This window comes from Lycium barbarum, chromosome 5 (assembly GCF_019175385.1).
Source record: "Lycium barbarum isolate Lr01 chromosome 5, ASM1917538v2, whole genome shotgun sequence".
Lineage (NCBI taxonomy): Eukaryota > Viridiplantae > Streptophyta > Magnoliopsida > Solanales > Solanaceae > Lycium > Lycium barbarum.
The window spans coordinates 123,799,510-123,814,104 of record NC_083341.1 but is presented as its reverse complement, the minus strand read 5'-3'; the positions used below and the strand labels follow the sequence as shown (position 1 = coordinate 123,814,104).

Here is a 14,595-nt window from a genome sequence, read left to right as displayed (position 1 = left end):
TGTTTTAGTAATTAATTTGGTTAATTAGAGGGGTCATTTTGCAAATTGGTTTTGATTATTTAATTATTTTACGTAAATGACCACATTTGAATTAACCAATTCATGGTTTAAGGTGATTGGGGTCACTTTTGCAGATTTAACCTCCTACAGGCTTAATTCAAAATGACCAAATCCATTGGCACATCAATTGAGGCCACTAGAGCAAATTAGCTTTAATTGGTTAATTAATACCAAAATGAGGCTGTATTTGAAATGATCAATCGGATTAAGACTAGTCAAGGATATTTTTGCAATTAGCTAGGTAAAAGGTTATAATTGCAACAATCAGTTAGTTTTTAAAGCCAACTGAGGCCATGTTTGCTAAAATGAATTTAACAGTCGTGTTTTTAAATTAGTTACGTCCGAATTTGATTGTGATTTGATTAATTACAATCATAATTAGCTATTTAAAGTATTTGTCTACTTTATAAAAATACCCGTTTTCCCCCTACGCATAGGTGTACATTTGACATACATTTGTATGTGTATACAATATACAAAAGGCCCCTCTTCTTCTCATTTAACCAAACGGCTGAGCCTAGTCCAAAAGAGACTGACCCGGCCCAAAGCCTAAACATATAATACTCCCTCTTAAAATATCAGACCCTTAAGGAGGGTCATTACCCTCTCAAGTGGCTAGGGTTCTCATCTAACCCTAGCACCGCCTCACCCTTCTCCCTTTCTCCTGTTGTCCTATCGCCGGTTTTAAGGTGGCGCAGGCGTGTGAGACACGGTAATGGCAAAGAAGTCCTTTTTCACATATTTCTTTGATTAAATCCTCCAAACACACCACTAAGGTATAATCCTTGTACATCTTGCTATTTTTTATTTATTTATAGTTGTTAAGACGCGAAGCAAGCCGTTGATTGCTTTTCCTTTTTCGATCTGGACCGTTTAATGCGAGACCTGAGATAGAACTTGTAAAACATTGAAAGTCCCATATCGTTTTTCTTCGTTCAGAGGATATTTTAGATGGTTCTGTAAATAGAACCTCATGTTTGACACAAAGGGGGAGGCGAAAAAAAAGAAAGGCGGAAAACCGAATATAAAAGCTTCATATTGAGTTTTACTCGGGAGAATAGCTTTTATCAGTATAATTTTAAGTTAAGAGGGTAAAAAATCTTTTTTTATTCAAAAGTCTTTACTCTTTTCTGTGTTTTATTTGTATTTGTGGCTCGAGTTTGGGATTTGGAAGCACAAAAGAGGGCTCCAAGTTCAGATCTTGATTCAGCTGCGCATACAAAAGGTAATTTCCTATCTTGTTGTTAATTTTTAAGTTTCAGTAATTTCTATGAGCTATTTGTGCTATTATATGGTTAGTTTTCAATTAATGTTGTTGTGCTAGTCATAGTTTCTTACTTCTTTAAGTGCCTGTTAATTTATGTGACCCTTTCTGGTTAATGCTATGACAATTCATGATCTACATGTATTAATCTTGCCTAGCTAAGATCAGTTTTTCTTTACAGTTTGATTATATGGTATATAGTATTATTATAGATCTGTATTTGATGTTTGGGGCTGCATTGATTAGCTATATGTTCAACCTTAGAATGGTAGTCTTGTTAATCCTTTTGTGTGAATAATTCTGTTTAAATGATTAGTTTAGTTCATGAGAGTTCATTTTTACCCTGATGTAAGGGGATCATGTGCATTTCCATTCTATAATTGCCTAAGTATGAGCTACATGTTTAATGATGACTAATTCTATGCTAGTTCAGGCTTGTAATTGCATAAATATGCTATATATGCCCACTCTATCCTAATCATGAATCAACCAGGTCATATTTCACTTAATCATACCTCTAAATGCTAACTATATGAAAACCTTGATCCACAATGTGCAGCAGTGTTATTTGATCCAAATTAGTTTTGCCTTAAGCCTGATCTTGTGATGTTGTGCTATGTAAGTTTGACACAATGCTGCATTTAACTACCTATAGTCCACACAATTATCCTTTAGGCCAGTGCTCAACAATGTAGCATATTAATCCTGTCTACATGATCAGATTTGTCTATGGTTAGTCAAATCCATGAGGTTTAATCTTGCCTTTGTATGGTCAGTCCTGTGCTATTCCACCTGTGACTACCTAAGGTGTTAATCTTGCCTTTAAATGGTTAGTTATGTGTTGGTTTAGGTCTGCATTTATTTAATTGTGCTACACATGCTCAGGCTTAACTAATCTATGTGCCCATGAGCTTTTACTTTGCTTGATCATACTTGAATGCCAACTATGTAATAGTCCAGGCTCATTGGACTCATGTGACACTATTGGTTGAGGTCTGATTATCATTAAAGTTCAGCATAGTCATGTCTGGTTGTTTTAACGGCTTTTCCAATCCAAATTTTGTTTGGTATATGTGACTTTGTGTGAATATGTGTCCTGCCTCAAGTTTGGAGTCTCTTTATTCTTGTCTAATGTGAGTATATTTTCACCTAATGCTATTTTGGGGTTGAGAAATCTGGGGTTAGTGTCGGCTTTAATACAAGTTCACCACACACTTTGGCCAAATAATGGTTTGTTTGCAAGAACTTAGGATTAAGTAAAAGATAAAATATGATTTTGAAGTGTTAGTTGTCTTTACTATTTTTCCACTAGTTGATTAATGAGGAATGAAATAAGGAGTGTGCTGACATAAACTCTAAGTCACATAACTTAAGAAAGCCTTTTTAAAAGGGACCTTGGAGTGAGGATTTGGGAGAACCAATAAAACTTGGATGACAACACATTTTCCTCCAAATAAGAGGTGCCATGGCATTCTTTGTGGTCTATGGGACATGTGAGTTGCCTTGTACATTTGTCTGTTCCTCTCTGCCATCAATAAGCCAGAAAAAATAAGAGATTAAATGCCTGGAAATCCTGGGAAAAACCTTTTGAGTTCCTCATATTTCCACATCTATCTCAGGACTCTACTTGTATTTGGGAATATAGTTGTTGTTTCCCTTTCTGTGTTTTATTACCCTAGTATCAAATCTTGCCTTGCCCATGCCATGACCATGTATCTCAAAGTTGCTACTGTTTGTCCTCTGCCTGTGGCATGCTGTTTGAATTCATTTCCATGACTACATATTGGTTCTTGTTGTACTCATGCTATCTGAATGTGGCATGCTATTGAATTCATTTCCATGGCTAGATATTTGTTCTTACTGAGTATGGCATGCAATTCTGAGTTCATTTCTGAGTTCATTTTCCTGACTATGTATGGGTTCTTCCTTCACTTGTCTCATCTAAATGTAGCCTGCAGTTCTGCTGTTTTGATCCATTTCCATGACCATATATTGATTCCTGTTTTACTTATCCCACCTATGTGTGGCATATAGTTCTGAACTCTTTTTCATGATTATGCATTGGTTTTGCTTTATTATCTCACCTAAATGATTGCACCCTGTTTGAATTGCCCTCATGACCATGTGCTGGTTTTGTTCCTGTCTGTCTCTTTACTAATATACTTCCTCTTATCTTGCCTATTCAAAACTATATATTATGGGTTTTATTTGGTTTACCTTCTCTGCCTGCTACAACTTATGTTGTTTTATCCATGATCATGTATCTTGTATTTTTATTCGTGTCTGCTCTTCTGCATACTATAGCCTGTGTTGTGTTCATTTATGATCATATGCCCTGGTTTTTCCTTATCCCTGTTCACCTCATGTCTGTATACTACAACTTATTGGTTTTATACATGGTCATGTATCATGATCTTGCTTCTTGTCCACCCATGGCTGTGAGTTATGATCCTCCCTCTGTTGTTTTATGACCATTATGCAACTGCTCTTTGTCTACCTTGACTATATGACTTGTCCCTGCTTACTTCATATCCATGTACTGTGTTTGTTTTCTGTCTAGCTCGAGGTCATGTGTTTTAGCTCTTGCCTCTACTTACACTATACTTGTTACTTTTACTTGCTGATGGTCATTCTGTATGACATCTTATGTTAGTTTTTTTCTTTTCTTTTTGAGGTCTTATGTTATCCTCCCTTCTTCTTCTGGTTATATTGGTTTGGGAGCAAAAGTAGTACCTGTGGCTTGGTCTTAAGCCCCTCCCTGGTGACCAGCCATGTCGGGGGTTCACGAAACCCCTTAGAACTTGTGCGGCATCAGGAATATGGGGGGTGACGACTTTTCCCCTATATCTACTTGAATTCTTACCAATAGAAGCTCAGAGGTGAAGAGAAATGTGATAATTACAAGACTTATAGATTTATTTGATATATATATATATATATATATATATATATATATGTATAGTTATGAATGTGATAAGTTCAGTAAATATAAACTAATCGGATTCCCTTTTTCTTTCCCCCCTCACCACATGACCACTCGGGTCGGGTCAGCCTGTCTGGCCCAATAAAGAAAATTCTTTCCTCGAAAGATATTGAGTCCGCGAAGACGACGTAAATAGCTTGGCCTGCACAAGGCCCAACCATGGGTATATATATATAGTTATATAGTTATGAATGTGATAAGTTCAGTAAATATAAACTAACCGGTTTCCCTTTTTCTTTCCCCCCCCCCCCCCCCCCCCCCCTCACCACTCGAGTCGGGTCAACCTGCCTAGCCCAATAAGGAAAATTCTTTCCTCGAAGATATTGAGTCCGCGAAGACGACGTAAATAGCTTGGCCCGCAGAAGGCCCTACCATGGGTGAAAATGGCTGGCTAGGGGCTTGGTACGCCCCTAGTCTTTATGTTATTTGCTTATTGTCTTTTTTCCATTTTTTGAGTTTTCATGTATTTGTAAACTTGTAAAAACTCATGTCATAGGACAACGGTACTTATGCCGTTTAGATTGACTCTAAGTCCCCAAAACCGATTTTCAAAACCCGGAGTTAGCATAATAGCTTTTCAAGATTAAATGGGCAAACCGGTAAAATCACTTTGACACGAGTTAAAATAAAGGAATGAAAGGAATTTCGAGGTCAAAACACTGCAACCTCTTTTGAAAGAAAAAACCAGATTAGTTTCAAAGCTAAAGGGTGCATTCTTTGCAAATTGGACTACGTTTTTTTTATCAAAACAAAGAATTGAGCTAAAGTGATTTGGGCCATGCTCCGTAATAAAGAAAGATTTTGGACCAAAGCCCGATATATGCTTTGGGCCTAAAACCCAACTGAACTTCCGAGAAAAAGAAAGAAAGCAAAACAAAATTTAAACATTGGGACAAGCCCAAAATGGGGATTTTTCTATATATAAGTGGTCGTGTTTTTTTTTAACCCCGAATGCAAAGGGTAAAACCGGTTTCTTTTCATAACATATGTGCACAAAATAAGATAGCAAAAACTTTTGTATGAGTCAAGGCCAAGAGTCCGTTCGTAATTATAAAGGTACTAGGAAAGGCGTTCCAAACGTATTAAAACAGACTGATCCAAGTCAAATATGAGGTTAAGCATGAATAAAAATTACGCCTACCTATCCAATAAACAACTCTTATATTTTACAAAACAATATATTATCCTTATATATAAAGAAAACTATTTGTATTCGGATATCATAAATTCGAACCTAGGTACCCTATATATAAACGGGATATATTCAATTCTTCTCAAAACCAAATGATATGCAGATGACAGATTTTGAATATGGGAATAAATACTAAATAAACAGGTCAACTGTATAGTAAAGATCCTTAATACTGCGAGGCCTAACACCTTCCTCAGGGGATCATCAGAACCCTTACCTAGAAATCTGGATTACGAAGGATTTTTCATTGTATTTGAATAAACCTCCACCCCTGATTTTCCTAATTTCGTAAAAATTAGGTGGCTACTCTTTTCAAAAAACAAAGTCCAAAAGAGCACCAACAAGTTCGTAGTAGCTTTTATGCCTTAACCCGCGTAAAAAGCGAACTGTAACACCTACTACCAACCACCTCCACCATTAGAACTAGCACCACCGCCAACTATCCCCAACACCATTGTCAACCACCACACATCTTCAGCCATCGCACTAACAACGCCAACTACTAATATCAAAAGAACTCCACCATCACAATCACAGCCACCACCACCACTACTAACATCCACAATTACACCAGTCACTATAACACCAACCATCTCCACTATCACAACTATCACCACCACCCTTACTAGCGACTAGCACCAACCCTTATCACTACAAACCATCTCCACCATCACTAGTGAACATAGATGTTTTATTTTTTATTAAATAATAATTTCATTTTATTAAATTTTTATTTTTTTTAATATTTCATTACTTTTAGTTTGAATTGTTTATTTATTATGTATAATAATAAATAAATTATACACATTCAAATGTTGAAAACAAATAGTCTTAATCATTCAGTGTTCAGATCTAAAGACAACATCTTAATCATTCAGATGTGCATTCAAATTCAGATCTCTTAATCTTAATGCATACAAATGGACCTAAGACTTTGTTATAGATCTTAATCATTCAGATCTATTTAGATCCATTAAGTGATTGTAAAATTATAAAAACAAACACACTTAATGATTAGGATCTGAATAATTAAGATTCAGATCTATAAACAAACACTTAATATCTGAGATCTAAATAATTAAGATTAAGACATTCATGAAGCGCAAACAAATATGGCTTTACTTTTGTCCGGACACTTATTGACATTGTTATAATCATAATTAACATGAGTTAGCAAGTCTACAGCCAATAAGAATCAACCCTTTCACCAAAAAAAAAAAAATATATATTTCCTCTGTTCCATAATAAGTGGTGTTTTTTGCTTATGCACATCCATTAAGAAATTGCTCACTCTTAGAAAATTATGAGTGTTTTTACTAACATATCTCTAATTAATGCCTAAGAAAAGGAAAAACTACTTAATGATTCTTGATTATAAATAATGATAAGTTTGGAAGAACAAGATCAATTTCATCTTGCAATTCCAAAGCACTACTTATTTTGAAACAAAATGAAAAGCCTAAATTACTACTTATTATGGAACGGAGAGAGTATAATTTTCACAGAGCTCCTCGAAAATGGAATATAAATTCCAACATATCACAAGATCATATATTCACACTAAATGAAGCCTCCAACTTCGATGCATTATACAATTTTCATAGTACATCTATAAATTTTAATAATATGTACATCGAGTGATTTAATGCTGAAATTTTGCCGGTGCCTCTTATCTGTCCTAGTAATTGCTGACTTGTTTTTATTCCCATTCCATTATTAAATTTCATAACATGCATAATGCCAACTCATGTAATACGTACTATTCCAGAATCTGAAGAAATAAAACTGTTCCAAGACCAAATTTTAAGTCATTGACCCTTCTAAGCACTCAAGAGTATGGCCTAATAATTAATGAAATTGAATAAAAAATAGGATGTAAATTCTAAGTAGGTGATTTTTCTAATCGCTGAAATTTTGGTAGTCAGAGTAACTCAACTACATGTGCTTGTGATAGGTGATAAATACCTATAAAATAATTAAGGTATGTATGTACAAATTGATTGTTATTACGGCATTACATATAAAAGGAAAACGATCTAGATTAGCCTTTATACTTTACAGAAAGGTCTAACTTTACCTTCCGTTAGAAGTTTGGCTCATCCATGTTCTCGTGGTTACAATTTTGGCTCGAAATTACCCTTATTTACTAACGGCGGGGTAATGATTGAACCAAACTTTTAAACGCAAGGAAAAATTTGGACCTTTTCCTTATTATATACTTTTTTCGTTTCAATTTATGTGGCTTATTTCCAAATTCAAACTAACTAATGCTCTATGTGAATTCAGACATAGAATCGTCATTATTTTTTAAATAAAATTTATATATATAGAAACTACATAAAAGTATTATAAAGTCACAACACTTAACAATTCAAAATATTTAGAAAGTATTTGAAAAAATGATGGTCAAAGAAAATATCTTTTGGCTCTTCAAATAGTAATTAAGACACATAAATTGTAACGGAGGGCGGGGGGAATATTTATTAGTCTTTAAATTATCATATAAACTTGCCACGTTGCTACAATGTGGCTACAACCCGAAGAAATTCAGCTAAAATGCGTCATGGCTAAAGAAAAGAGAAAAAAAATCTCCTTTTCTGGTTCTTTGTCAGCTCCATTTTGGCGAATTCGTTTTGAAGTTTTGAAGTTACTTTAAAGATGAAGACTGATGATGTTCTTCTGAAGAAACTATCATGCATGGATGAGTGGTAATGAAAGTTGTGATTTGTGGTGATGAATGGTGAATGGAGGAGCGGATTTCATATATATATATATGAGATTAATAGAGAAGATCAGGGCGCAATTGCTAACGACTAATTAAAAGTGACGGAAATGGAGTAGACATGAGTTGTGAGGGCAAATTGGTTGAGGGATGGTAGAATCGGTACCGTGGTTGATCAGGGGCGGATGCAGAGGCCAGGGTGTTCACCCGAACACCCTGGTAGGGTAAATTTTCTGTGTTCATGTACATATATTAATTTTTGAACACCCTGAACATATATTACAATGTATATTTAGGTCCAGTTATTTTTTCGAACACCCTGAATGAAAATCCTGAATCCGCCACTGTGGTTAATGTTGGAATGGTCGGTGGTAGCATGGTTAAAGTAAAAGAAAGATTGTGCAGTGAAAATAAGTGGATTCTTTGTATAGTCTATTTCGTCGAAGGGCAAAGTTAATAACTTTCACATATACCATATATAGAAGCCAATATGGACTTTTTCCCTACATAATATTGGTATGTTAGTGACTAAGGGCCATTTCAAGCCAAAATTATAATGACAAGGAGATGCATGAGCCAAACTTCTTACGGAGTGCAAAATTAGACTTTTTGCAAAATATAAAGGTGAATTTGGACCTTTATTATTTATAACATAGAATCACAATATATTAATTGGACAATAATCAATCTCCTCGCAACCTTTGATTTACACCAAATAAACCTCTCATCAAGTCACTTGCCTTCTTTCTTCCTTTTCAAGGCTACTTGACTTCAAACATAAACTATAGCAAAAATTTGCTTAACTACACATTAATTAGCATGTCAATAATGTCTTTTCTTTCAACATGTCAATAATGTCACTACTACGTTAATAATTATAAAGCGTCGGCAACGTCCCTTCACGTACCCTTCTTCCTCCACGAGGTTCCCCATACTACGTGCTGTACTTTTATTATTTTATGGATGTCTCCATGAACCATCCTTTATAAATATCCTAGTCAACTCTCCATCTCAAGTAAATTGTCGAAATCTCAACCATTCGATCTCCAAACACCCCTTGATCCTCTAACACGTGTCCTTCCATAAATGTTTTCAACTAACAACCTATATATATAGAGCCAACTACTTTAACAATCTCATACACAAACCTACTAAAAGTTTGTTCACATAAATCCATACACACACTTTTCCCTTTTGTTCATATATACTTTATCTTGTATAGTTCCTTAGATTTGATCTTTCTTTTTGTTTTCTTGATCTTTCTTATTTTACCTCAATGATCAACAAGTCTAATGAATTCATTCGCCGGATTTTGGATTTTCCGGCTATTCGTCCTAGTGAAACTGTATCTTTTTCTAGCCTCATTGCATCTTTGATCCAATTAGGCCAAACAATATGTGAATACAAGTCAAGAACCTTCTTTACCAATAAGAAGAATGTTAGAAGTTCCATTCGTTTGATTGAGGATATTCTCATTGTTCTTAAAGAAATCCCAAGTGGGGTTTCAAGATTTGCATATTCTAGCATTTTGAGCTTGTCTGAGATCCATTTTATCTTCCAGAAGTTTCAGTTCTTGTTAGAAGATTGTAGTAGAGAAGATTCTAGAATATGGATGTTAGCCAAATCCGAGGATGTTTCTTGCCAGTTTCAAATGCTGGCAAGAGCTGTTGCTGTTGCACTTGATGTTCTTCCTTTAGATGAAATTGATGTTTCTGTGGAAGTTAAAGAAGTGGTGGAGTTTGTGAGAAATCAAGCTTTTAAGTTGAAGTTCGATGTGGAAATGGATGATAGGAGAATGGAGGGGAATGTTTTGAAGATTTTGGATCAACTTGAAGATGGAATTATTCCAGAATCAAGTGATCTAAAAAGGGTTCTTGATTATTTAGGGATTAGACATTGGGGCGAGTGCAATAGAGGAGTTAAGTTCTTGGATAATGAGATTTTGTTAGAGGGAAATACAAAGGAGAAAAGAGATATGGGGATTCTTAGTAGCTTAATGGGGTTCATGATTTACTGCAGGGGAACTCTGTTTGAAGTTTTGGATAATGCAGCCACTAGACAAATCAATGGAGGGAGTACAAATGGAGATCAAGTCATCAGGTTCTTGAATCTTGATGATTTTAGGTGTCCAATTGCACTGGAAATCATGAGTGATCCAGTAACAATAGCCTCAGGTCACACGTATGATAGGTCTTCGATCCTCAAATGGTTTAGAGCTGGAAATTCCACTTGTCCAAAGACAGGTGAGAGGTTAATGAGCATTGATTTGGTTCCTAATTTGGCTTTGAAGGTGTTGATCAAACAGTATCGTTCCGCGAATGGCGTTCTGTTTGTGGAAACTGCGAGGCGAAATCGCGATGCTGCTAAATCTGCTGCTACAAGTAGTGTGGCTAATGAGCAGGCTATGAAGTTGCTTGCAAGTTTTCTAGTAGGCAGGCTAGTTGCTGGAACATTTGAAAAGCAAAATAAGGCTGCTCTCGAGATTCGTTTGATCACCAAAACAAGCATTTTTAATAGGTCTTGTTTGGTGGAAGCTGGTGCAATACCACCTCTTCTGAATCTTATTACTTCAAGGGATTCCTCTTGTCAAGAAAATGCAATGGCTGCTTTACTGAACCTCTCAAAGAACACTAAGAGCAAAAGCATAATCGTTGGAAATGGTGGTTTGTTCTTGATACTTGATGTGTTGAAGGAAGGGCTAAAGATGGAAGCCAGACAGCATGCTGCTGGTACATTATTCTACCTTACATCAGTAGAAGAGTACCGTAAAATGATCGGAGAAAATCCGCAGTTTATTCCATCACTTTTGGAGCTGCTAAGAAATGGCACTGACCGTGGAAAAAAGAATGCCTTGGTCACCATTTTTGGCCTCCTAATGCGACCCGAAAACCACTGGAGAGTAATTGCTGCTGGATTAGTCCCCTTGGTGGTTAATCTGTTGAAATCTTTCGAAAGGGAAGATCTCATTACAGATTCTTTAGCAGTTTTATCGACTCTTTCTGAAAGGCTTGATGGAGCAATGGCTGTTCTTTATGCTGAAGCTTTGCCTATTATTGTCAATGTTCTAAATTCTTGCAATTCAAGGGCAGCAAAGGAGCACTGTGTCTCATTGTTGCTGGCTTTGTGTATCAATGGTGGGGCAGATGCAGTTCCTGTTTTAGTAAAGAACTCATCTGTGATGGGACCTTTATATTCCCTACTCACTGAAGGTAACTCAAAAGCAAGCAAGAAAGCTAGTACACTCATCAGATTATTGCATGAGTACAATGAGAAGACCTACTCTTCTGGATTGATCACTCCAGTTTTTATAGAGGATCAATTCATTAATGTGTGGTAATTATTTTTTTATAAGCATCCATCATGTATATATATACACCATGGTGTAGGATGCTTTATTTTCCTTGAATGGTGATTTGGCTCAAGTTTTTAAGAGCTAGTCACTACACTGCTGCAGCTTCTGTTTTTTGAATGAAGCTTTTGTATACTTGTATCTCTATAGTTTCTGATGTTAATGTGAACTGTTGTTATGTAAACATCAATCCTTGTACTCTTCAAGTGAATAAGAAATCTTGTACTCTTGGACTACTTGTTTTATCTGATTCAGTTGGTACAATCAGTATACTTGTTTTATCTTTGATTGTTCAGCTACATTCCCCTGGTTGGCACCTAATTGAGATCAAACTGTGTATAAAAGGAAACTAAAAGGAAACTTAAGTAATTGTATACAATCTTGGACAGAGGCGGACGGGTTCAACGAAAATCATTGCTTTCTGCTTGATCCATCATATGTGGGGGGGGGGGGGGGGGGGGGGGGGGGGGAAGGGAATTATACTTGTGTATTAAACTCTTTTTGAACCCACTGACTATAAATTCTAGATTCGCCTCTGATCTCGGTTAGGAAAAAAACAGAAGTGGACTGTACATTAAGGATGGACAGACTCAACTCTTGTTGATATATCAAGAGCCTCTTCGAGCTTAACAACCACCTGTTCCATAGATGGTCTTTGCTGCTTAAGCCCAATGCTAGTCAAAGCTAGCTTAAGTACAAGTTCAAAAGCCTCCATTGAGAATTTCCCCTCCATTTTGGAATCAGCAAATTCTTTGATGTTCCCACCTTTAGTCAAGTTTTTCGCCTATGATTCGAAAAAGGGGCGTTAAAAAAAAGAACTTGAAAAGAATGCAAGAGAAAATGGAGTTAGTACGTATACCATTTTACTTAGAGGCATTGGATTGTTCAAATCCAAGTTGATAACCCTTTGTCCAGATAAAAGCTGTAGTAGCACTATCCCAAAGCTATAGACATCACCATAAGAATTAACGTGCCGGTTCTTTTGGTACTCAGGATCAACATAACCAAAGGTTCCTCTCACTTCGGAGCTAGCATATGAGTGGCCAATGTTAATAATTTTGGACAAACCAAAGTCTGAGAGTTTGGCTTCAAAGCTCGCAGATAGAAGAATGTTTGCTGGCTGCAAATTTCACCAAAAAAGAGAAATATAAACTGAGAACTTTTAGAAAATGGAGAGCAGATAATGGATGTAAAATAAGATTTAACCTTGATATCCCGGTGAACAATTGATCCTTGAGGATACAAGTGGAGAAAGAGGAGACCGCGGGCACAATCAAGAGCAATTTCTAGTCTTCGTCTCCACGAGAGATATTTACTTTTACCTGCTCATCAGGGGTATAGAAATCAGGACAGTATACAATCTAGGTCAACAAAGATCAGAAATTTCCAAAGACAAAAAACATACCAAATAGCCATTCGGAAAGATTTCCATTGTGGCATAGCTCATAAACTAGAAAACACTCGTTTGGTCCATCATAGTGGCCTAGCAAGGATACAAGGTTCGGATGTTTGATATGCGAGAGACTTGTAACTTCTCTAACAAATGTTTCCATCTGTTCATCCTTAATTATGTGCTTAATTGCCACATGTTGTCTGTCTGCCAGAATGCCTTTGTATACTTTTCCTGTAAAACATGATCATTTCAATATCCAACTTTCAAAAGGAACCAATCCATAAAGAGGAGAATTGGAAATTCTAATTTAAATTGAGGATCTTTTATACTTAAAACAATAAGGAGACTAGGCCAACTAGTACATCGTTCAATTTCGTCTTACCAGCTATGCCTTGACCTATGAAGTTAGACATGTTAAGATTGTCAGTCGCGGAGTAAATTTCTTTAAGGGATAGTCCACGATAACTTGATTCTCCGGATTCATCTGATACTGTCAACAAGAATCAGAATTACTATGAGCTAAAACATTCAGAACAATAATCTAGTCAATGATTGTTGATGTAGAGGGCTTACTATATCTTCCACTTGATGGTTTAACTTCAGTCTTCCTTTTCAGTAAGATCAACAACGCAACGATTATTATTACCACAAGCCCCACTATACCACCAATTAGAATCCAAAGATCTGCATATTTAACCAATGCTTAGCCAAAATAACACTCTTTTTGTCCTGAAACTCAGTGGTAATTTTTATGAATATAAATTTCAAGATTTACCAGTTTTAAACTTAGTTCTACGTCTAGTTTCATTTCCACTCTCATCTGCAAAAGATGCTGCACAGTACAATGATCAATCAAGAATCAAGATCACAGTTAAATATAAAGCTTAAATATGTTTATAACAAGAAGTAGACTTACCTAAAGGGAGAGAATTATCTCCTAGGCAATGAAAGATTTTGTCAATCCAACCCTCATCAGAAACTCTTTGGCTTGTTAACAAAATCAGCACACTAAATCTACAAATGTCATCTTCAAGTTTCATTGAATCATATTTCGACATGGAAGCTATTTCTCTCCATGTCCTCAAACACTGATTGCATCCTCCTTCTGGATCCATTAGCTTACAGTCATCTCTTAGACTTTTCAATTTGCTTCCTAACTCGTTCACAACATCGACATCTGAATAATCAGAGCAGCCTCCTGCACCACTTGTCAACTTTTCAATGCCACAGCTAAAATTATCAGTACTATTGTTATTCATCAAAGTTAAGCAGTCCATCTGTTGTGTGGAATTGAGAAAAATAAGTCTTGTTTGGTTGGTCCAAAGCGACAATGAGCGTAAATATCTGTTGAAAGGTAATCCACAACAAGGTTGAGTTAAAAAACCATCCCAATTGCTGTCTAAAGTTGTACAGGTCTCCCCCGGTGATGATGATGAGGAAATGTTAATATCCAGGATACACTTGTTGATGGTGGTTTGAGAAAAAACTAAGTCCCAAGATATGGAGAAAACCATGATGAACATGATTAATATGAGTGGTGCTTTGAAGCAATTCATTTTCTGAAATGCTAATGGGTACTCTACCTTAAGGGTGGAACCATAAAACCATAAACACAACCAAATAGAGGCTATG

General features: G+C 36.1%; 2 protein-coding genes and 2 long non-coding RNA genes across 5 annotated transcripts; 2 read left to right on the top strand and 2 right to left on the bottom strand.

The window, feature by feature from the left end:
- The first annotated feature begins 651 nt into the window (after positions 1-651).
- Positions 652-4,861, top strand: LOC132641364 (uncharacterized). Of its 2 annotated transcripts, XR_009582828.1 has the most exons (3): positions 652-836; positions 1,220-1,285; positions 4,582-4,861. It is a non-coding gene; the product is annotated as an uncharacterized LOC132641364 (long non-coding RNA). The 2 variants fall into 2 exon arrangements; XR_009582827.1 differs by having other exon boundaries at positions 652-1,285.
- A 4,018-nt stretch (positions 4,862-8,879) lies between these two features.
- LOC132641363 (U-box domain-containing protein 19-like) lies at positions 8,880-11,808 on the top strand. The gene has a single exon (XM_060358332.1). It carries the CDS (start codon positions 9,498-9,500, stop codon positions 11,556-11,558), a length of 2,061 nt encoding a protein of 686 aa, XP_060214315.1. The 5' UTR covers positions 8,880-9,497; the 3' UTR covers positions 11,559-11,808.
- Positions 11,809-12,354: 546 nt separating this feature from the next.
- Positions 12,355-14,595, bottom strand: LOC132639734 (probable LRR receptor-like serine/threonine-protein kinase At1g07550). The gene is made up of 7 exons (XM_060356160.1): positions 13,880-14,595; positions 13,739-13,795; positions 13,537-13,647; positions 13,346-13,453; positions 12,976-13,194; positions 12,777-12,892; positions 12,355-12,690 (listed from the first exon to the last, which is right to left on the bottom strand). Exons 1-7 carry the CDS (start codon positions 14,517-14,519, stop codon positions 12,376-12,378), a joined length of 1,566 nt encoding a protein of 521 aa, XP_060212143.1. The 5' UTR covers positions 14,520-14,595; the 3' UTR covers positions 12,355-12,375.
- On the bottom strand, positions 13,354-13,797 carry LOC132642685 (uncharacterized). Its single transcript, XR_009583300.1, has 3 exons — positions 13,739-13,797; positions 13,537-13,647; positions 13,354-13,453 (listed from the first exon to the last, which is right to left on the bottom strand). It is a non-coding gene; the product is annotated as an uncharacterized LOC132642685 (long non-coding RNA).